This window comes from Ictalurus furcatus, chromosome 26, assembly GCF_023375685.1.
Source record: "Ictalurus furcatus strain D&B chromosome 26, Billie_1.0, whole genome shotgun sequence".
NCBI classification, from domain to species: Eukaryota; Metazoa; Chordata; class Actinopteri; order Siluriformes; family Ictaluridae; genus Ictalurus; species Ictalurus furcatus.
In genome coordinates, this window is record NC_071280.1 from 9,663,809 (window position 1) to 9,684,798 (window position 20,990).

The following is a 20,990-nucleotide window of genomic DNA, read 5'->3' on the forward strand; positions in this document are numbered from 1 at the left end:
TTAAAGAAATTAAAAAATAAAAATCCTTTCCTTCCAAAGAAATTAAATCCACTGTTCTATTTTTTAGGTAAAATAACTGGATCTTACCTTAATTTCAACTCCCAACGGCATTAGATCATTGCGAAGAGCATCACAGGCCTTCAGTAAGGGCAATCTGTCTGGCTGTGGTCTCTTTCTCTGAGGCACTTTGCTGGTTTGAAGGTCCTGAGTCACTTCATCCTCCACAGAGAGAGCAAAGTTTCGAACCTCGCTACGGAACCGCACCAGCTGCTCCACTACATTATGTAAAATACTGGATTCAGCACTGGATGACGCCTGAAAGAGGACAAAATGCAGCTCAGTGTGAAATTTATGAAGCTGTTTTTATGCACATTTTGAATCTGAAACCTTCAAAAGGAATTTCGAAAAACATCTGCAAATCAGTTTTGGTGGTTTGTGTATTTAAGGTTCCCTATGGCACTGTTTGGCTGGTGCTCTTTTGATTACATTATCAGTATACCAGTATATGGTCAGAAGGTATTGATTCATTTCCTATAAGAGCACTCAGACAGTAGTTCCAACAGCACCCATTCGAAAGTGCTAATATTTCTATAGTAATAACTTACACAAGGCCTTGTAAGGTGGATGCTCCACATGAACTCAAAAACATGGCCCTTGGGCTGGGGCTGGGCCAATTAAAGTTCTAATCTGGCCCACCAAATGAATCTGGAGTCCATGTCCTAGACCATAATTAAATCAATAGATGAAGATAAGACCTAATCTCTGTTGTTCCACTAGAGGGCAAAATAGAGCAAACTCTAGAGCCTTCCAGGAACAGGTGTATTTACTATACTGAGATCTGGTTTGTGAATTTCTTTGGTATAAGAGGAATAACACTCAAAGGCATGTTACAGGAAAAAAAGTTACAGGAAAAGAATCAACTTTGGGAAGGTAATGTAACTCTACTTCATGTTGGGCTGCATCACACCAGCCCATCACTGATTATTTTCCTAACACCACACCCTGTCCTGTTTTATTCCTTACTTATTGCTCCTCTTTAGTACTGTTCTTAGTCTTAGGCACATGCAAAGAAATGCTGTAGATCAAAAATGCCTTAAAAATAATGAAATTAAGTGTTTCTAAAAAAATCTTTTAAATGCTATAAAGAGCAGTAAATGGTAATAAATGAAACAAAGTCTATATTTGTGTGACAACTCTTTGCTTTACAAAAAAAAAAAAAATAGTAGTCTCAGGTACAAATTGTACAGTTTTATAAGGAAATGAGCCGGTAAGTTTTACTGAACATCTTGCAGAACCAGGCATACCTCGTTTGGAGACTTTACTTCTTGCTTATTTTTGCAGCAAAACCCAGCAGTCTTCATTATGTTTTTTGTCTGAAAAGTCTGTTATGTAATATGCTGCTACTGACATGCATTTTTCATTTTTCTGTAACATTTAATTTTGTGCTGGAGAACTAATGTTTGGAAATCTAAAATGTTTTTGTACTGACTCGATAATGTAGAAGTCATAAAATAAAAATCTATTAACAAAGTTTGTACTAAAAAAAATACTGTGCTATAAGACTTTTGCACAGTACTGTATATACGTAATATGACATGGAAATACACAGTTCTCTCTTTCTCTTCATTTTGCATGTAAATGTATCTTATATTGCTGTTCAAGAATTCAAAGGTTTGAAGTGGCTAAAAGTCATCAGTGGGAATGTACAGTGCCCTCCACTAATATTGGCACCCTTGGTAAATATGAGCTAAGAAGACTGTGAAACACTGTCTCTGTTGTTTACACTTTTAATCTTTTGTTTAAAAAAAAAAAAACACAGAAATACTCTGCTCTCATGGATATCAAACAATTGCAAACATAACACAGGTTTATCAAAAAAATAATAAATAAATCTTTCTTAAATATACAGGTGCATCTCAACAACACTGGTATTGTGCATAAGGACACTTATGTTTCCTGAATAAAAATATCAACTTATTGAGCTCAAGGTACACATACACTCAACTGTTATAGCAGATATTTTTTAGATCATGTTAGACAGTTCTAAGGTATAACACCAATGACCTCTGACCTTTTCATCCAGCAGATCAACTCCAAGGATATCCATGATATCCCTGATGTAAGACAGCATTGCTCCAAACACTGCAGGACACCTAGAGCTCCCAACAACCTGTAAAGTGGCAGAAAGAGAGAAGCAAAACTCCTCACTATTGAAATAAATTGTAAAGTTCAAATTTCAGTGACTGAGGTGATTGACACTAACATAAAAATGAATCTTTTTCCAATCTTCAACTGTCCAGTCTGGGTGAGCCTGTGCCCATGATATCCTCAGATTCCTGTTCTTAGCTGACAGGAGTGGAACCTAATATACGTAGTCTTCTGCTGTTGTAGCTCATTCAAATCAAGGTTTGACATGTTAAGCATTTGGAGATGCTCTTCTGCTCAGCACAGTTGTAAATAGTGGTTATTTGAGTTACCATAGCTTTCCTGTCAACTCAATACAATGTGGATGCTCTCCTCTGACCGTTCTCATCAACAAGGAGTTTTATAGTAATGGTAAATGGTATTAATAGTAATGGTTAAAAAAAAAAAAAGAAATTTTTATCCAAAACAGAAAGTCAGATAAACAACATCCAATACCTTTTTTCCAGACTGATGCACATATGTACTTACCTTGGTAACAGGCTGAAGCTGACAGTTTCCGTGGTGAATGAGCCTCATGATGGCATCCATTGCCTTTGGTGTGTCAAAGTCGTCTGAAAGTACAGTCCGCACGGTGGCCTGTGTGACTGATAACCTAAACAAGGCACAGCAGGATGGGGAAAATATTTACTTTTAATTCATAATCAATCTGCAACAACTGTCCCCAAAATATCCCATATATCTTCTCTGACCAATTATCATCAATTTAAATAATAATTATTGAATCAGACAATTAAACCTTCATCTGCCTGAGGATCCTCTTCATGACAACTGAGAGTGTAGCTAATAGATGAAGGTTACGTAACAGTAATTAAAATCACCTTTTTTTTATGTTAAATAATACCAGTCATTTTATTTATTTTTATTTCAGCTCATTACGCTCAGATGTTTACTACAGAAGAACAAAGTGGCAAAACATTTTAGTTGTTGAGATATACAAGTTTAACTTAAAGGTTTGCTTTAAAATTCTGTTCATCCAATGATTACATTGCAACAAAGCAGCAGTATGGAATCTCCTACCTCTCCCATAAAAAGCTCTCATATATGTCTTGGCATTGTAGGTGACCCTGCATGTACGCCTGGGCATTATGGATGAAGCTAGAGATGGAGGACAGCGTAGAGCGAGCTTCGTTCATACTGGCATCACTGTAATCTATCGCTGGAAGAGAAAAACAGAGTTGTAGCGTTGAGTGCTATTTATGGGAAATCTGACCTTGTAGTATTCTCTCTTAACTGTAATGAAATATTTGTTTTTGTAAAACTTTTGCATTTTTAAAGTCACATTTTCACATGTAAGCTTTTGTGTCAGAATTTATCTGCTGTTAATGGTTTATATCTATGGTCGATATAGATATTAGAGGTCGATCATAGTGGATTTTACAGATACTGATAACTAGGGTGGGAAGAACCTGCCGATAACCGATTAATCAACCACTGATACTGAATGAAAACACTCGAAGTAAAATATTGCTGAACTTTATTACACAAATAAACTGTACTGACTATACCATGAAAATGTACTGTACTTTTTTTAAATGAAATAAATATATAAACATTAATACATAATAACTATTAATAAATATTAAAGTAAATAAAAGACATACATCCAAACTGAAGCAAAAAGTAATACTCCAAATAACAAATAAAAACAGACATCCAAAATGAATCAAAAACACTTCAAATATCACAACAAAATTTGTCAGTTTTTATTTAACCTCTAGAGGCCGATCTCGTACTGTATAATGACAGCACACCCTTCTCACACGCTCCCGCATGGGATGCAACTGGGAAAAACTATCAGTGTGGATTTATACAGATAAATTCCAGCAACTGGTTATCGGTGCAAAACCGATCAGTCAGTCAACCTCTAATAAATATGGCTATAAAGCTTACCTGATCTGTACTTGCTTAACAGGCAAAACAGCCTAAACTCATTGGCGGTAAAGGACTGTAAGAATTCCTGCACAAAGGAAAGATATATATATATATAGTTCAGGAGAAGCCTTAAAAGAGCAGTTTCTAATTTCAAAGGCCTCTGTAGTGCCTGTGGTGCAAACTGCTCTTGCAAAGAAGACACAGAGCCTGAGTTCATGATAAATTATATCATAATATGCTTTTCTGAGATATTGGGGATTTTATAAAAATATTTATTATTTATGTTCTATGTTTTATAGATGTTATAGAAGTCCTTTCTCATTTTCAATGTTAAACATTTATTTCTTTAATACATAAAAATGTTATTTAAAAAAATTAATTATTTAAAAAATAATGTAATTAATGAAAATTCTTAGACATTAAAAAAGTATCATTGAACATTTTTAAAAAATTTGACACTACCGTATTGCTGGCAGTTGGTGAGCAAACCTATAGATCATGATTCATATCATGTAAATGTTAAATTAAACCTGCACAAAGTGCACATTTAATTAAACAGCTAATAGACTGGAATAAATCATGATGATGATGATGCTGTAATAAGCATGAGGACTATAGCCACTGTACAGAGATCAAAACTGCTCCAAAACTAGCCTTAAGTAAAAACTGTGGAGAAAGAAAACATTGTCTTCTGGAGTCTTCCTATGTACTATACAATACTGCATGCAAGATGATAAAAACTCACACTATGGGTACCAAATGTATATTAACACAGTATGGTAAATGTACTTAAGAGAACCTACCTTTATTGTAATATAATTCTTCAAGGACTTGGACATCTTTTCTGTGCTGCCTTTCAAATGAAGGTGCCCTAAAAAAAAATGAAAGAGCTTAACAGTTATGTTAGGTGACAAAAAAGAATCTCTGTATGGTTGCTGAAAGTATTGAGCACACAGATGGTGTACTATAGTTAAACATAATTCTATTTCACCCGCCGAATTATCAAGGATGTTGTATAACACCAAAATACCAACTTACGTGTGTGTGCGCGTGTGTGTGTGTGCATGCCAAGATTTTTCAGTCACATATGTGACTGTAAAAATATCAAGAGGAAGAACTAGAGCACTGGTCACCAACCCTCTTCCTTGAGACCTACCTTCTTGCAGGTTTCATCTCCAACCAAAATCTAACACACCTGTTTTAGTTGGTCAAGAATGTCTTAAGGCAATAGTTAGCTGGTCAGGTGGGCACGATTATAGTTGGAGCTAAAGTCTTCAGGAAGGTAGATCTCCAGGATCAGGGTTGAACTAGAGCATCTTCTACCAATTCAAGTAACATGAAAGAACAGATATTTAATAGAGAACACAAGGACTGCTGACCTGAGCACGCAGAACAGCATCAGCAAGCGTGGGCATTAAAAATGAGTGTGAAGTGCTGCGAATTGAGTGTACACAAAAGTATTCAAGAGTGTGGAGCAACGAAACAAGTGTGCAGAGAAACTGCTGCATGTCCGAGCACATTCCCGTAATTTAATTCAAAAAGTGGAACTTTCATATTCTAGATTCGTTACACATAAAATTAAATATTTCAAGCCTTTTTTTGTTTTAATCTTGATGATTACAACTTACAGCTCAAGGAAATCAAAAATCCAATATCTCAAAATATTAGAATGAAGAATTTTGCACCTGTACATTTACTGTTTAATACTAAGTAGATTACTCATTTCAATTGCATCCCTATTAATGATTGAGCTTTTCTTCTGATATTAACAGCTGCTCTTTGCTATGTGGGTAAGACACAGGGAGCTCCTTTACCAAAGCAGAAATTAACCGACTGGGTGGTGAATGTCATCAGTTTTGCCTACAGACTGACTGGATACTATGAGCCCTGATAACCACCAGGGTTCCTTGTCATTTCAGAACCTGTGATCTTCTTGAAAAATCTCGGCATGCGTGAGTGCAAGATGGGTGTTACAAACCATACAGTGTTAAACGGTTTATATTTGTCACATATCCAATATAACTTGCATAATTCATCTTGCATTGGAGAATAGAGTTTATATTTTCCAAAGATCAATAGGAATCAGAGAAACTCGTCCTCTGTTTTAAACGTGTTGAATCAGGAACCAGGATGTTAGAGTTTTCAAATCTCTGGTTTCCCCCATCCACACTAACTGCTCAGCATTATTCATATAGTACTGGAGATCTTTTTTTTTAAATGAGTTTTTAGTGGTGCAAAATGGAGAGAAATATATTTACATGATTTTAAATGTATCCGTACTAATGTAAACAAGACCTGAGGTGAACCGTGTACAGCTACGTACTTTACCTGAGTGCAGGAAGTAGTTCCCCCACTGGTCACACTTGTGGTAGGCCTCACACTGAGCAATTTCATTCTCGTGGTGAGGAAAGGCCAGGTCGATCCCTCCTGAGTGGATGTCCAACTGGCTCCCAAACACAGAGCTGCCAAACAGAGCAAAGCAGGGTCATTCCATTAGTAGAATAACCAATATGCAACCCAAAATCATCTAGTACATGTAAACAGTTCTCTGCTAAAAGGCTCTCTTTGCATGCATGTTACATGTAATCCAAACCGAATTTATATACATGCACATATAGTGTCAACCTTACCATAACACTAAAAAGCCTGCAAGTTCTGTCAGAAATGTAAAAAGTAGCTAAGATATTTTAGCACATTTAGGACATTTAGGACATTTCTATTATAAGAGCACATTTACAACCTAACATTTACAACTTACAAGCCCAATTACAAAAAAGTTGGGACTCTGTGTAAAATGTAAATAAAAACAGAATGCAATGATTTGTAAATCTCATAAACCCACATGTTATTCACAAGAGAACATAGAAAACATATCAAATGTTGAAACTGAGCAAATGTACTATTTTAAGAAACAAATATGTTAATTATGAATTTTATGGCCGCAACACGTCTCAAAAAATTTGGGACAGGGGCAACAAAAGGCTGGAAAAGTAAGTGTTACTAAAAAGAAACAGTTAATTGGCAACAGGTCAGTAATATGATTGGGTATAAAAAGAGTATCTTAGAGAGGCAGAGTCTTTCAGAAGTAAAGATGGGCAGAGGTTCACCAATCTGCGAAAAACTGCGTCTGCAATTTGTGGAACAATTTCAGAATAATGTTCCTCAACATAAAATTGCAAAGACTATGAATACATTTTACACAGCATCCCAACTTTTTTGGAATTGGGGTTGTATACGGTAGACACGCTACACAATCTAAGACTAATAATAAATGGTAATAAAGAAATATTTAACATTTTGTACTCTATAACAGTCAGTAACTTTTCCACCATGGAACATTCCCATGGTGCTTTCAGGTTTATCAGTAACATAAGCTGTGGCATTATTTTTGTTTTGTTGTTTTGTCTTATTAACGTCAAGAAAAAAAACAAGACAACAAGACAGGTTGGTGAGAGTATGACTGTTTATAGCTGTTATGACGTAAAATGAGAACAGGAACTAACGTGTTTTGTGGACATTAAATATGACTACAAATAGTTAAAAAGTACAATGTGTCATTCATTAATAATTAAAATTTTTAATCATTGGCAGAGTGCTGTAATACAAAAGGAATAAAATACGTTGGCACATGCTGTTACTGGACAATAATCAACTTTGTGGGGACAACACATCTATTTTCCATGTTACTTTGTTTGGGTTCTGATTGAGCCACAGTTATTGTATCAGGGCTAGGTTCTAAACCAGGATATACTGTATACCAATATCTAAACTGTGGGTGTGGAACTGTGGCATGAAGTTAAACTACAGATGCTGAGATTCATTCTTCTAAAGAAAAATAAGCTGCATTCTACCAGCACAGACAAATGCTGAAGCATTCATTTTCGAGTGTTTATGCAGACAGGCATCAAAAAGATCAGCAGGAAACAAAAGAGGTGCTTACCTGGCAATAGTGGAGCACTCGATGTGCCAGCCAGGTCTTCCTCTTCCCCATGGAGACTCCCAGAAAGGTTCAAGCGGCTTCCAGGCTTTCCACAGGGCAAAGTCTCGGGGGTCCCTTTTATCCTTGCTCCCTGAGAAATAAATCATTCTGAATAACCAAGTAAGACTATACCAAAATATCTCTATAAAAAATGTCTACTTAAGTGCAACATATAAAACATAACACATTAGAACTTATAGACCATTAAATGATAAGAAAATCCATCGAGTAACTGTATTGTAATTTAGTAGTAAATAGTGAAAAATTACAAGTCCATTTTGGTCACTGAAGAAGCAATGCAATGTCAGATAAATTTGACTTTTGTCAGCGTGATTGATATGAGAAATATGAGAAATCATGCTCATGTAAGTTCTATTGAAATGTGTACAATATATATGCCTACCTGATTCCCCAGCAGCATTTCCCATATTCGCAAACTTGCCATAACGACTGCCGATGGATTGAGTGTCAAAGTACACATCCCCTGTATTAAAAGTGCATCCTTTTAAAGCAAACTCCAACAGTTTCACTAATTCACCAATTTCAAGTTTGGTCCCTTTTTCCTCTCTCCATTTACTTCTTTCCATGGATATTAGTATATAACTATAGCCTAGCGAATGGTTTCCTTTTATTGGCTCACTATTACAACCCCTGCATAAAGTGGGATGTTTCATGTAGATGTATATCAGAGTAAATTGGGGTGAACTGTCTACATAAGCTGATTCATCAAGTGAATGTCAAATCAAACTCATTCATAAATCATTTTGTGAGCTTAAATCTGAGCTTGTTTCTATACAAATTTGATGAAGAAGGGACAGTATGTTTATTTTCTCATTTTTCTGATAAGCACCACATGTAATCTCTTTCCTAATACTTGATTACACTTCTCCTTGCCTTAATAACAGTGCCAGTGTAATAACATTATGCCAAACAGCATAAATGTAAATGTGTTCCACCATGCTGGTAGACCGTAACATGTCTGCTAGAGATGCAACACAGAAGGAGAACTGACCTTGGCTTGTGGTGTACGCATGGCCATTTCTGATGATGCCTTCAATGAAAGCTACAATCTGAGGTACGTTCTCTGTGACTCTCATATACACGGCTGGCGGGAGAACCTAAAGTGCACAAAAATAATCATATTTATGCCACCACTGGATGCTTTAAAGTTACATCTATTCATACATAAATCAAATATTATAATATTTCATACGTGTATAAATATGTACAGATGGGTGAAAAATTACTGGAAAAACCAATATAAAGTGTCTTAGCAAGGTGTTTGGCCAACATGAGCTACCAGAACAGTTTAGCAGATATTCTACAAGTCTCTGAAACTGCACTGGAGGGATCTTCCAAAACATCCATCCATCCATCCATTTTCTGTACCTCTTATCCTTACTGGGTCACGGGGAACCTTGAGCCTATCCCAGGGGGCATGGTGCACAAGGTGGGGGACACCCTGGACGGGGTGCCAATCCATTGCAGGGCACACTCACACACCCATTCATACACTACGGACACTTTTGGACATGCCAATCAGCCTGCAATGCATGTCTTTGGACTGGGGGAGGAAACCTGAGTACCCAGAGGAAACCCCAAAGCATGGGAAGAACATGCAAACTCCGCACACACAGGGCAGTGGTGGGAATCGAACCCTCAACCCTGGAGTTGTGAGGTGAACGCGCTAACGGTCTAACACGTCACTCCAAAATGCCCCATAGATGTTCAACTGGTTTTAGATCTGGCTGTCTGAAGTCCATACATCATTTTCACACTCATCAAACCATTCAGTGAGCCCTTGCACCCTATGTATGGGGACAGGCCCATCCTGAAAGAGACTCACATCAAAATAGAAATGTTTCATCATAAGATAAAAGGTGATCAACTTTGTACTGATTTGCAGTGACCATCCTTTTAAGGGAATATGTAGACACACTATTGAAGAAAAATGCCCCCAAAGAGCCACAAGGTTTTCTTTTAATTTGTCACTTATCTATATGTACAATATGTATAGTGTTTATTTAATATTAAATTGAAAAGTGAGACCTTCAGGGCCAGCATGTCTCTTTTAAACTCCTCTTCATACATTCTGGCAAGCACAAGCGGTGAGATCCTCTCCTACGAGGAGGAAAAATAATCAGTTCAAACAAAGACGACAACACACCCCAAATCTCCTGGCCAATTTATTTTTCTATACTACAGGAATAGTAGGTGTGCGGTTCAATTTTGCAATACAATGTCAATCAAAGCATACTTGCCTCAAGGCTTCTCTGTATGATCTTATCATCAATGTCAGTGATGACCATGACATGAGTTACGTTTATTCCAAATATCCTGGTTAAAATTCTCTGCAGGATGTCAAATCTGACGTAGGAGCTTTTGATGTGAAAAGAAAGGAAATCAATCAGGCGAAAACCACTAGTCATCAAATATTTACAATATACACTATATGGCCAAAAGTTTGTGGACACCTGATCATAACACCCATGTGCTTTTTCAACATCCCAATCCAGATTTTGTCCAGTCTTCTGGGAAAGCTTTCCACTAGATTTTGGAGAGTGGCTGTGAGGCTCAGGCATTGGTCGGGTGAGGAGGCCTGGGGTGCAGTCGGCCTTCCAGTTCATCCCAAAGGTTTTCAGTGGGGTTCAGGTACGAGTTCTGTGTAGGCCACTCAAGTTCTTCCATTCCAACCTTGGCAAACCATAATGGACCTCGCTTTGTGCGAAGACATCCTAGACAAGTGTGTGTTTCAGACTTTGTGGCAACAGTTTGGCGAGGACCCACATATGAGAGTGAAGGTAAGGTGTCCACCTACTCTTGGCCATATAGTGTATTTACAATGTACTGTATATTAATGTTACTAAGACAATCATGTCAAATAATGTTTGTTTTTTTTTTAACAGTTATGTACATTGACTTACCATGCATGACCAAGATGGGCATGATCATAAACTGTGGGCCCACAACTGTACCTACATGTAACAGCAAGGCATTGGGATCAAACTATAAATGTACATTATGTTTGCACTTTTACCTAAAAACTTTCTAAAGCTGCCTTACCAGGTTGCTCTTCCCTCTTGGGCCAAAACCAGAGGCTCATTCTGTTTGGTGAGACTGTTGAAAGTCTTTATGCCAGTATCATAGCCAGCTGGTCTGGTCCATTTGCTCCTGATTTCCATGCACAGCGTCCGCTTTGGGACTGTTGGATTTATCTGAAATGCTCCATGACTAACCTTGAGTCTGCAGCTCCAGACTGCACTTCTGACCAGACTCACGCAAGGCCTCATTCTCACGCCCTTGTGATTAAATTAATCATTTGCAATGTGACTTATTTGTAGCTTTCAATTTGAACCTCTTGTCCATAACACGTCGCGAGGTGACCGGAAGTACACCTTCTGTTCATATTCTAATTTTTTTAGCGTAAATTTATGAGCTCCATCCTCTTTTAGGTGATATGTGAACATCTAACAGGTAAAGAAACAAGAAAGAACAATGACAACCTTAGCTAAATGATTAGGCTGCTTCACTCGTGCTCAGCTTGTTGACAGTGAATTCAAGATGGCGGCTTACAGTGAAGCTTTGCCGGGGCAACCCACACCACGGCTGAGTCTCAACAAGCACAACACTCCCTATATAAGTGCACTAAATATGATGCACAATAACTGCTTCTATGCCCTATGTAGTGCACTGAATCGATTCATTTGCGATTCATCCACTCGATGGCCAATAAAGGTTCTTGTAATGGTAAAGGGCAAGTAAATAGAAATGTTTTATTAAACGCGATAGAAACGTTGACATGCTTTACCCACTTTTCGTTTTAATTGCATACAAAGCACACTCCATCGGCTCTCTGTAGGGTTGCCAGATTTGTGTGGGGAAAATTTAAGCGTCCGGCTATGATGATATTAAAGTCTTAAATCAAGACTAGCATAATAATGTGTTTTATTTTTGTTGGTGGTGGTGGTGGTGAAGTTCAAAATTAAGATTAATATGTGTATGTGTTTTATGCATACTATTATGCATAATGTTGTAGTTATTTATTTATTTATTTATTTATTACATATTTGTATTGTGCATATTTACTCATTCTCTTTCAGTACCCGCTGTATCCTTGTCAGGATTGTAGTAGATTGTGCTTTCCAACACAAAAGTCTGTGTTTTTTGGATTTATTAACTTCAAGAGAGAGAGAAAACAGAGAATGGTGTGGAACAACTATTTATTTACAACACAATGTATGATGTGTTGTACATTAACAGATTAAAACTGTCATCATTGGCAAACTGCTGTGGGATAAGTGAAATAAAACACTTCAGGATGTGTTGTTATTAGAAAATAATAGGAAAATAATTAATGAAATCAATCACAGCAAGTCCTACATTAGTAATCTGTATTATATTAGATCTATATACATTAAATGGACAAAAGTTTGTGGACACCTACCTATCACACCCATATCAAACCCATTCCAGATTCAGTCCCCCTTTTGTTGCTATAAAAAACATGCACTCTTCAGCCCATGCTTCACCCATTCAGCTTTAGTGATGTCAGACACTGACTATGACTACGTTTACATGGACAGCAGTAATCTAATTATTGACCTTATTCTGAATAAGACAATATTCTAATTAAGGTGTTTACATGAGTCGCTTTTAGAACAATCCTTTCATGTTCCCGTTTTACATGTTATAGAACATAGAGCGATTAACAGCACACGTCGTTACGTCACCGCGCCACGCCATTCAACGTTCCCTCCAGAATTTCACGTATCGACATACAGTTGGTCTTCTTTATGGTACCATATACAGTTTTGAGTGTTTCATTTTTAATTTTATAAAAGCTTCAAGTGCAGTTAATTATTTGTCATTCTATACATGCAAATAGACGACGGTGGATACAAATTCTCCAGCAACAGTCCTCCTCTGTACTTTCATTCGGCAACATTTCATTCATGCCACCGCGACAAACTCAAAGGTACTGGATGAGAGTAGGAAGTAAGGACTGGTGGGAGAGAGTTATATTAACGGAATTTAATGACGCCAATTGGAAAGAAAATTTTTGTGTGTGTCCTGTCGCAAAATGCAGCGAAATCTCCCACATGATGATAATAGAGTGATTAAAGTGTGTACATGTCTATAATGTACAATGTCTTAATTCGATTTGTGTTTACTTCAAGTATGACTGTAGCCAGAATAAGGTAATCAGAAATCACTGTTTACATGGTAGTTTCTTAATCAGAGTATTGTCTTAAGCTGGGTGCACGCTGTGTGATTTTGGCCACAATTTGGTCGTCTGAGACGACCGTCTGAGAATCCAAAAAGATTTTCACGTCTTGACTGTCGTACAGTCTGACATTAATGACAACTGAGATCCTACAGTGTGACATGGCTTTCAGTGGGGATCATGTTCATACAGTCTGACAAGCAACAGTTGCAAAGGACTATTAAAAATCGTACAGTGTGCACCCGCCTTTAATTGGGTTAATATCGGAATATTGTTGTCCATGTAAACATACTGACTGATGTTTGTTGAGGAGGTCTGTGGTGCAGTCAGTGTTCCAGTTCAACCCAAAGGTGTTCAGTGGGGTTGAGGTCAGGGCTCAGTGCAGGACACTCAGGTTCTTCTACTCCAACCTTGGCAAACCATGTCTTCACTGACCTCCATTTGTGCACAGGGGTATTTCTGTCATGCTGGAACAGGTTTGGGCTCCTTAGTTCCAGTGAAGGGAAATTGTAACGCTACAGCAAACAAAGATATTCTCTACAATTGTGTGCTTCTAAATTTTTGGAAACAGTTTGGGGGTGACTCTATATGTGTCTGATTGTCAAGTAGGTCTATCCATAAACTTTTGGTCATGTACACACGTTTTATATAATGTATAAAACTCACAATTTCTAATCTGCAAACGGAAATAACAAAATAAATAAATAAATAAATACGCAACTGATCATAGGGTCCCAGTTCCGTGGTAAAAACAAAGATCTGGCAACCCCGACTGGTTTAGCTGTGGTGGGCACTGTGTGATGTGGAAACGCCCCGCCCACCACAACGTCATTGGCTAACTTCAGCTAATACGAAATGGCTACAAAGCTGCTATTACATTCATACACGGCTACAGTTGTAACCCAGCAGGCTGTTGGGGTGTAACACAACACAACACAACACAAAACACACTCTTAGTTGAGTGAAACTAACTGTTGCGGTGTCACGCGCTTTCTACACACAAATGTATTTCCGGTGGATGTCTGCAGTCAAACTGGAAACTAAAACCATTTTCGGTCCCAAAAAAAACTCACTGCAATACACTCCTAAATAAAGCGATGTTTTGCATCACGAAGACTAGACAAAACTGACATATTTCAAAGCCGTTCAGTTATCAAAATGCGTTTTATTCTGTTGATCATCGGGACTCAAAATCGTCCCTATTTATTTATTTATTTATTTGCTGCGTTAGCGCATGCGCAGTAACAACCAGACTGTTCCCCCAAGTGTTTGAAACTACCCTGAGGATCTCCACGCTGGGATCAAGTAATGCGACACGGACATTTTCACTCCCGACCGGAATCCCATCTAAATATTTCATATCGGGTTTCTTGTTTATTGCGCTGATTGGTGGTTTCATTTAAATAAATAAAAAAATCCTTTTGTGGGCTACATTTTTTTTGGTTTGAAGTTTGTGTTGGATGCTTGTAGGGCGGTTTTGCAGTGCGTTTCCCTAAGGATAATCTACTCACAAGGTATACATGCGTTTTGTGTAGCCGTTTCATGGACTCATTCCGAGAATCTGAAGTAAACAGTCGGAGCTAAAATGTTAAATACAGCCAGCTGGGACCCACTGCAGGTTACTAACTATGTAGCGGAATATCTCGACTTGGTCGAATCGCTGCCGTTCGACCTACAAAGAAACGTGTCTCTCATGAGAGAGATCGACTCTAAATATCAAGGTAATGCTCTCTTTTTATTCCGTAATCCGCTTTTTCAGGCTATGAACAGATTGTTTTTTTGTGTGTGTGGGTGTGTGTGATGTGAATAGAGGAAATCACGTTGTGCGTTTAGGATTGAAGTGCTGAGTGAACACAATGGGGTTCATACAGTTTTGATGCTCCGTTAGAAACGTCAACAATTCTTTATGGATTTTCTTGTAGCTACATTCGGTGTTGTCGAGGTGAAACATGACCATCACGACTGCTCTAGGTTTCATTCTGCCGTCAGTGATTTACATACGATTTTTTTTAGAGGAGGAGGGGGAGGGAATGGCGATTTACTACGTCTCTCCTGTGTTCACTTTGTTTTCTCGGTCGTTTTGGTTCGGACACAATAGTCGCATTTGGTTGGAGAATTTGCGAAATTGTGAGGGGGCATTAGATACATTTATGCTGTCATGTTTTGAGATGTGATCTATGCTGTCATTGTGTTTATAATTGGCGAGCTGAGCACTTTGCAACAGCCGGAGAAATGAATTATAAGATGATTTAAACGCTATAACACACCTGGTGCTTTTAAAACTATCCGCGGACTGTACCGGCTGTACATCTCTCTCTCTCTGTTTTGTCTTTTTTGCGTACTATGTTTGTACCGTTCAAATGATAAATTGTAATCACATGTTTCTCGACTCCTCCTGGGTACGAAAACGGTTTCTTCAACTTTTTTTTAGCCAAGACTTTTTGAATGAATTAACCAGCGTTTTCTCCGGCGTTTCTTTTTTTTAAAGGACGTGCGTCAGCTCATTTGACACTGTTGTGTAGAAATGGGCACGAACCCTACGCTACAGATTTTATTTTTGCACAGACTATAAACTCCACCCACCTCCGTTCCTGATTGGCCAACAGAGGTCGCTGTGCGCGTGTTTGTCTTGCGCAGAACAGCAGCAATTGGTTAGAGAGGTCGTCAGTAACTCGGTGATTCCGCCCATTCCGGATGCAGCAGGTCGAGTTCGAGATCAGTGATTGGTTTCATAACGTTCTAGAAGGCGGGTCTCGGTTTTTAGACGCTCTACTGTGATTGGCTGTATGTTAATTATGCAGGGAGGCGGGTCTATTTGGTGTTTATGCCGAGAGTTTTTGTGGCCAAGTTCTTTGCTTAAAGTTCAATGTCATGTCTGGGCCGAGCTTGTATTTTTTGATCTGACCTAAATATATAAATGTATTAATTATAGTTATTAATTTATTCTTCAATATTTTACTTGTTGCAATATATGTGCCAAGGTGTACCACTATTATTCAGTGTTTGATGTCTTGCTTTGCTAATAAAAATATGATATTTTAAACTCTCAATTTAAAGAACGAAATCTAACTTCTGATGGTGAATGTGTTGTGCATGTTTGTTGCAGAGATCCTCAAAGAGCTAGATGATGCATACCAGAAGCACAGGCAGGAGGAGGACCCTGTCCAGCGGCGCCGCCTTTTGCACTGCATCCAGCGTGCACTGATCCGCAGCCAGGAATTGGGAGATGAGAAGATCCAGCTTGCTGGACAGATGGTGGAGTTGGTGGAGAACCGCAGCCGGCAGGTGGATGCTTTCGCCGAGCTTCTAGAAGCCCAGCATGAGCCCCATGACGTGCCCTCTGTGACAGCCGTCGTCCCTGGCAAGAGGCGTGAGGAGGAGAAACACAGAGAAGAGACCCCGGGTTCGGTCGAAAGAATAGCAAGTGCCAGCAAGCGCTCAAGGCGGCAGAAGAACAACAGCAACGAGAACCGGGAGATGATTCACAATGACAGAGATGAATTGAGCAGAGAGAAACGGGCCAAGACGTCAAAGAAGAAGAAGAGATCCAAAGCAAAGCAGGACAGGGAGGCTTCACCAGCCGACTTGCCCATCGATCCCAATGAGCCCACGTATTGTCTCTGCGAGCAGGTTTCCTATGGGGAGATGATCGGCTGCGACAACGACGAGTGTCCCATTGAGTGGTTCCATTTCTCCTGTGTTGGCCTCAACCATAAACCCAAGGGGAAGTGGTATTGCCCAAAGTGCAGGGGTGACACAGAAAAAACCATGGACAAAGCCTTGGAGAAATCCAAAAAGGAGAGGGCATATAACAGGTAGCCACATACCTGTTGAACTGTTGATCATGAACCATGTGTTGAACTGTCAACATTTCTATTTATTTTATATATTTGTTTAATGCTAGGTATAACTTCTTTGTCAATTTGTCACCTCAATCTGCATTTTAGAATTTATTTACTACCAAATAGCACTAAAAGGGCTTAAACTCAAACTTCCTGAGTTTAAGTTTTCTAAATGTGGCAGTGATGTGCACAAAGAAGTATTTGACCTTCATTTCTTTTGTTGTTACTTGAACAGTATGGGTGACTGAAGTATTTTATGAAGGTGCTTACAGCATGTGGCTATTACATGTTAAGTGTTGAAGTAGAAATGTCCTAATTGGTAATTAAATATGTATTAAAATCTATTAGTTGTTTACATTCTGTTTAGGGCTGGAATAGCCAGATATGAATTGAAAGAACAAAATGAGTGGACTTGTTTTAAGGTCTTTCACCATTCATTAAAAGGAGCTTCATCAAAAACTGATGAAGGGGGAAACCTCAAGGTTCTATTACAGGTACAGTCACTTTTACTTACTACTAGAGACTCCTCTCTCTGTATTTCAAAAGGGTAAAAGAAATCAACCCTTGAGCTTAAAAAAAGGCAACCACAGACACACCCCCACCCATACTAAGCAGCCTGCACAGACATAGCACATGAACGACAAAGTGTATTCTTACAATATGGTACATGAGAGGCAGGTTTACAACACATCATGGAATATAAAATCACACATCTGGGCATGTAACAGCACACGATACGGCCTAACTGTGTGACAGGTCAGTTCCAAACCAGGCACGGTCAAAATGCAACAACGTCAGGCCAGTACCATGTCAGTCCATGGAATTTGACTCCACTTTTTTTTTTTTTTTTTTTAAAAAAAGGCCCCTTGAATAGAACATTGTTTACTCCAGGTTCCCATGGCAAAAGGCCAACGTATTTGGTTACGTGTTGGACAGCAAGGCCAGATGGTCAATAGGACAGCACAAGTCCTCCAAAAGAGGAGACTATAGCTAGAGTGGGGTGAGGAAGCAGATTAAAGTGCATTTGAGCTCTATATTGGATGGAGCGAGTGATAGAAAGAAAGAGGACAGGACAGGTGGGTGGAACGAGATGCTTCACGATTCACTCGGTTAAACTATAACCACACAGTTCATCGGTCAACTGTCCCTCCAGCTCTGCTCAACAATGGCTGATACACGCTTCTCATACTCGCGCTTGTTCTCCTGGTACAGCTGGGCTGCTTGGCTGTTTGCTGGACTGTTGGGATTGGGTTCATCAAGCAAAGACTGTAAAGAGAAGCAACCAGAGATCATGAATAATAATAATAATAATAATAATAATAATAATAATAATGTCATTGTTTTCAGTCATTCGCATTATTTTGAATGTCTCCCAGTTGGATTTATGGTTATGACATTAAATATATATACACACACACAAAGAACCGTTTCGTAAGAGAGTACTACACAATCATGGTTTTAAATAACAACTGACATGTTTCTACGATTTACCTGGATTGAGGTGAGAATTGACGAAACATCGTAAGTCGGACTCCAGCGATTTTGCAGAATATCGAGACATATGCTTCCGTCTGCATAAACTGAAAACGTCGTAAGCAGAGCATCTTTTAGGAAAGCTTGCTTTTTCACTTTAAACAACTCACCCCAAAAACCAACTAAAAACGGACAGAAATTTTGTTCCAAACAGTGATTTAAAACAAAAAACAAATACTTGCTTAATATCTACAATTAGAAAAAAAAACCCACATGACTTTACCATTAGGATGAAACATCTTAGAGGTGAATCGGACTGTGGGTGGTTTATTTGGGTATTCCTCAGTGAACTCGACAGTCAACTTGAATGTACCTGTAAAGAGACGATTTAAAGCGATGTAGGATGTGCAATGTTATTAATGCTGGAAGTCGAGGCTGTGTTTACAAGGTCTGCGCTTATATGGAATTTCACATTCATTTGGATAATATGACATTTCGCCAGTTATGGTGAATATAATCGGATTATCAGTACATGATTACTGTGTGGTATGCTATAGTAGTAGTAATAATAATAATAATAATAATAATAATAATAATAATAATAATATTATTAAGAGGATGGGATGCTTACCATCTTCAAAGGGTGTGCCCTCTGGTCTGCAAAACAAACAAAAGCAATAAATAAGCAATCTCTTATTGCAGTATAGTGAAATGACACCTAGACAGAATGAGTATTGAATGCAAGCTGACAGTTGCACCTGACAAAACCACATAAGGCCTGAAATCTAAGGCTAAGGCGTTTAAAAGGAAGTGCTCTCTTGTATCAAACATGAAGTGTTGGAGAAAACAGAAAGCCAAACAAAAAGAAAAAACCCCAGGCCTGATTCCCTCGATGAGCTTTTCTAAGTGGCCAGGTTGCCAAGTGCCTATTTGCTTACCCAAATATAACCGCGTTCCACACCATGATATTATTCTCTGATGGGGCACCGCTAACACCGGCAGGGGGATCCTCCTGAAGTCTGGTTTAACAACAAAACAAACTGCCATTAGTGATGATGTGGGCTTAAATATCTGTGATGAGATACTGAAGTCCCACGGATTTGTGCTAAAACCTTAAATAGCTGGAATGACGTTTGACTTTAGACGTCAAACTTGCGTCAGATGTGAAGCACAAATAATCTCAAATAAGCTATTACTCTGCTCTGTGGGTGATATTATTTCTACCCTCCGATGATGTAATCACATTTATCCATAAAACGAGGATTTAATAAACGAACCCAAACAAGGTAGCTTAGCATACAAGCGACTGTCGTAAACACCGCCAGCTTCCTTAACCGTTCTCGGCTGACTCACCTTTTAAAATCCCTCATGAGCCTTCTTCGGGCCGGAGTGGACATCGTTACGGGTAGACGACAGCTCGGCGAGAATTGTTATGACAAAAAAATGCCTCGATATTGTAACTTGATATCAAATAAGAGCTCTCAGCCAACTCACACACGTCGGCGTCGGGAGGAAGGCAGCTAATGTTTAGAAAGCTGCTATGAGGATTTCAAGGCGGAATTACAGACCGTACCATGTCTCTATCAGGGTGAACTGTTTAACGGCGTCTTTAATGTCTCACGGGTAAAGTAAGCGAACTTTAATTTCTTAAACTGCATGAGCAGTTTTTAATTTGCCCAACGCTGGCGTGAACAGAAGGTATTTCTGTCACGCTGTTATAGAAGCTACTAACGCAGTTATATGACTCACCCTGTACGCGTACAATGGTCTGTTCCGGGCATGTGGGCGGAGTTTGAATGATGCAGTAAAGGTCGACGTGTGTGTCCGGACACATGAGCTCGAACTCAGAAATAGCTTTCTAATCAAATTTCATCTTTTGTTTACTCGCAGGCTGTGACACCTATGTACAGCTCTTTCAGCGACCCCGAGCTTTCGGTTTTTAAAACTTTGTGACTGACAGGCTAAACTCATTTTAGTATTCATTAACTGAACGTGATCAGCCTTCTTTCAGCTTTTGTGATAAGGAAACCATTCCCTTACCTGGACTCGAGAACATGCAAAACACAACAGAGCATCATTCATCATACAGAATCTTGATGGACTGAAGTGTTCAACATTAGACAATTTTCAGGATGCCCATATACCTGTAAATAATCAGAGTCTCTTCAACTCTTTCGTTCTTAAAGGTGCAATAGTCAATATTTTTCATTTCTTACTAGTATAAATAATGTGGAAAAATATGTAGAAATGATTAAAACATGATACTTGAAGTCATGGTCTCAGCACAAGGGTATTACATGGCTAAAAAAAAAAGTTTTGAAACCCAATCTTCCGGTCCGGAATGTTTTTGTATTTGGATTGGCCTCTTGTCAAGTCATTTTAAGAGACACGCCCC

The 20,990-nt window shown here is 38.7% G+C and overlaps 3 protein-coding genes across 5 annotated transcripts in view; 1 reads left to right on the top strand and 2 right to left on the bottom strand.

Annotated features, from left to right (window-relative positions):
- The window catches only part of cars2 (cysteinyl-tRNA synthetase 2, mitochondrial), a 12,688-nt gene extending 903 nt beyond the window's left edge, over window positions 1-11,785 (bottom strand). Inside the window, exons 1-14 of one of the 2 annotated variants that reach the window (XM_053615841.1) lie at window positions 11,120-11,778; window positions 10,981-11,031; window positions 10,318-10,435; window positions 10,106-10,177; window positions 9,069-9,174; window positions 8,460-8,540; window positions 8,018-8,147; window positions 6,406-6,539; window positions 4,881-4,948; window positions 4,096-4,162; window positions 3,223-3,361; window positions 2,674-2,797; window positions 2,072-2,170; window positions 88-315 (exon numbers count right to left, since the gene is read on the bottom strand). In XM_053615841.1, coding sequence (XP_053471816.1) covers window positions 88-315; window positions 2,072-2,170; window positions 2,674-2,797; window positions 3,223-3,361; window positions 4,096-4,162; window positions 4,881-4,948; window positions 6,406-6,539; window positions 8,018-8,147; window positions 8,460-8,540; window positions 9,069-9,174; window positions 10,106-10,177; window positions 10,318-10,435; window positions 10,981-11,031; window positions 11,120-11,346 — 1,644 coding nt within the window. In that variant the 5' untranslated portion in view covers window positions 11,347-11,778. Of the gene's footprint in view, window positions 1-87; window positions 316-2,071; window positions 2,171-2,263; window positions 2,798-3,222; window positions 3,362-4,095; window positions 4,163-4,880; window positions 4,949-6,405; window positions 6,540-8,017; window positions 8,148-8,459; window positions 8,541-9,068; window positions 9,175-10,105; window positions 10,178-10,317; window positions 10,436-10,980; window positions 11,032-11,119 lie in introns of those variants that run through there. The other variant, XR_008384811.1, reaches the window with a different exon arrangement.
- A 2,741-nt stretch (window positions 11,786-14,526) lies between these two features.
- Window positions 14,527-17,666, top strand: LOC128602227 (inhibitor of growth protein 1-like). Its single transcript, XM_053615898.1, has 2 exons — window positions 14,527-15,001; window positions 16,387-17,666. Exons 1-2 carry the CDS (start codon window positions 14,866-14,868, stop codon window positions 17,097-17,099), a joined length of 849 nt encoding a protein of 282 aa, XP_053471873.1. The 5' UTR covers window positions 14,527-14,865; the 3' UTR covers window positions 17,100-17,666.
- Window positions 17,667-17,751: 85 nt separating this feature from the next.
- On the bottom strand, window positions 17,752-20,286 carry LOC128602228 (ubiquitin-conjugating enzyme E2 A). Of its 2 annotated transcripts, XM_053615899.1 has the most exons (6): window positions 19,949-20,286; window positions 19,534-19,614; window positions 19,227-19,252; window positions 18,879-18,968; window positions 18,614-18,702; window positions 17,752-18,388 (listed from the first exon to the last, which is right to left on the bottom strand). In XM_053615899.1, exons 1-6 carry the CDS (start codon window positions 19,990-19,992, stop codon window positions 18,260-18,262), a joined length of 459 nt encoding a protein of 152 aa, XP_053471874.1. In that variant the 5' UTR covers window positions 19,993-20,286; the 3' UTR covers window positions 17,752-18,259. The 2 variants fall into 2 exon arrangements, with proteins under 2 accessions (XP_053471874.1, XP_053471875.1); XM_053615900.1 differs by lacking the exon at window positions 19,534-19,614 and having other exon boundaries at window positions 19,949-20,285.
- Between the last annotated feature and the right edge of the window lie 704 nt (window positions 20,287-20,990).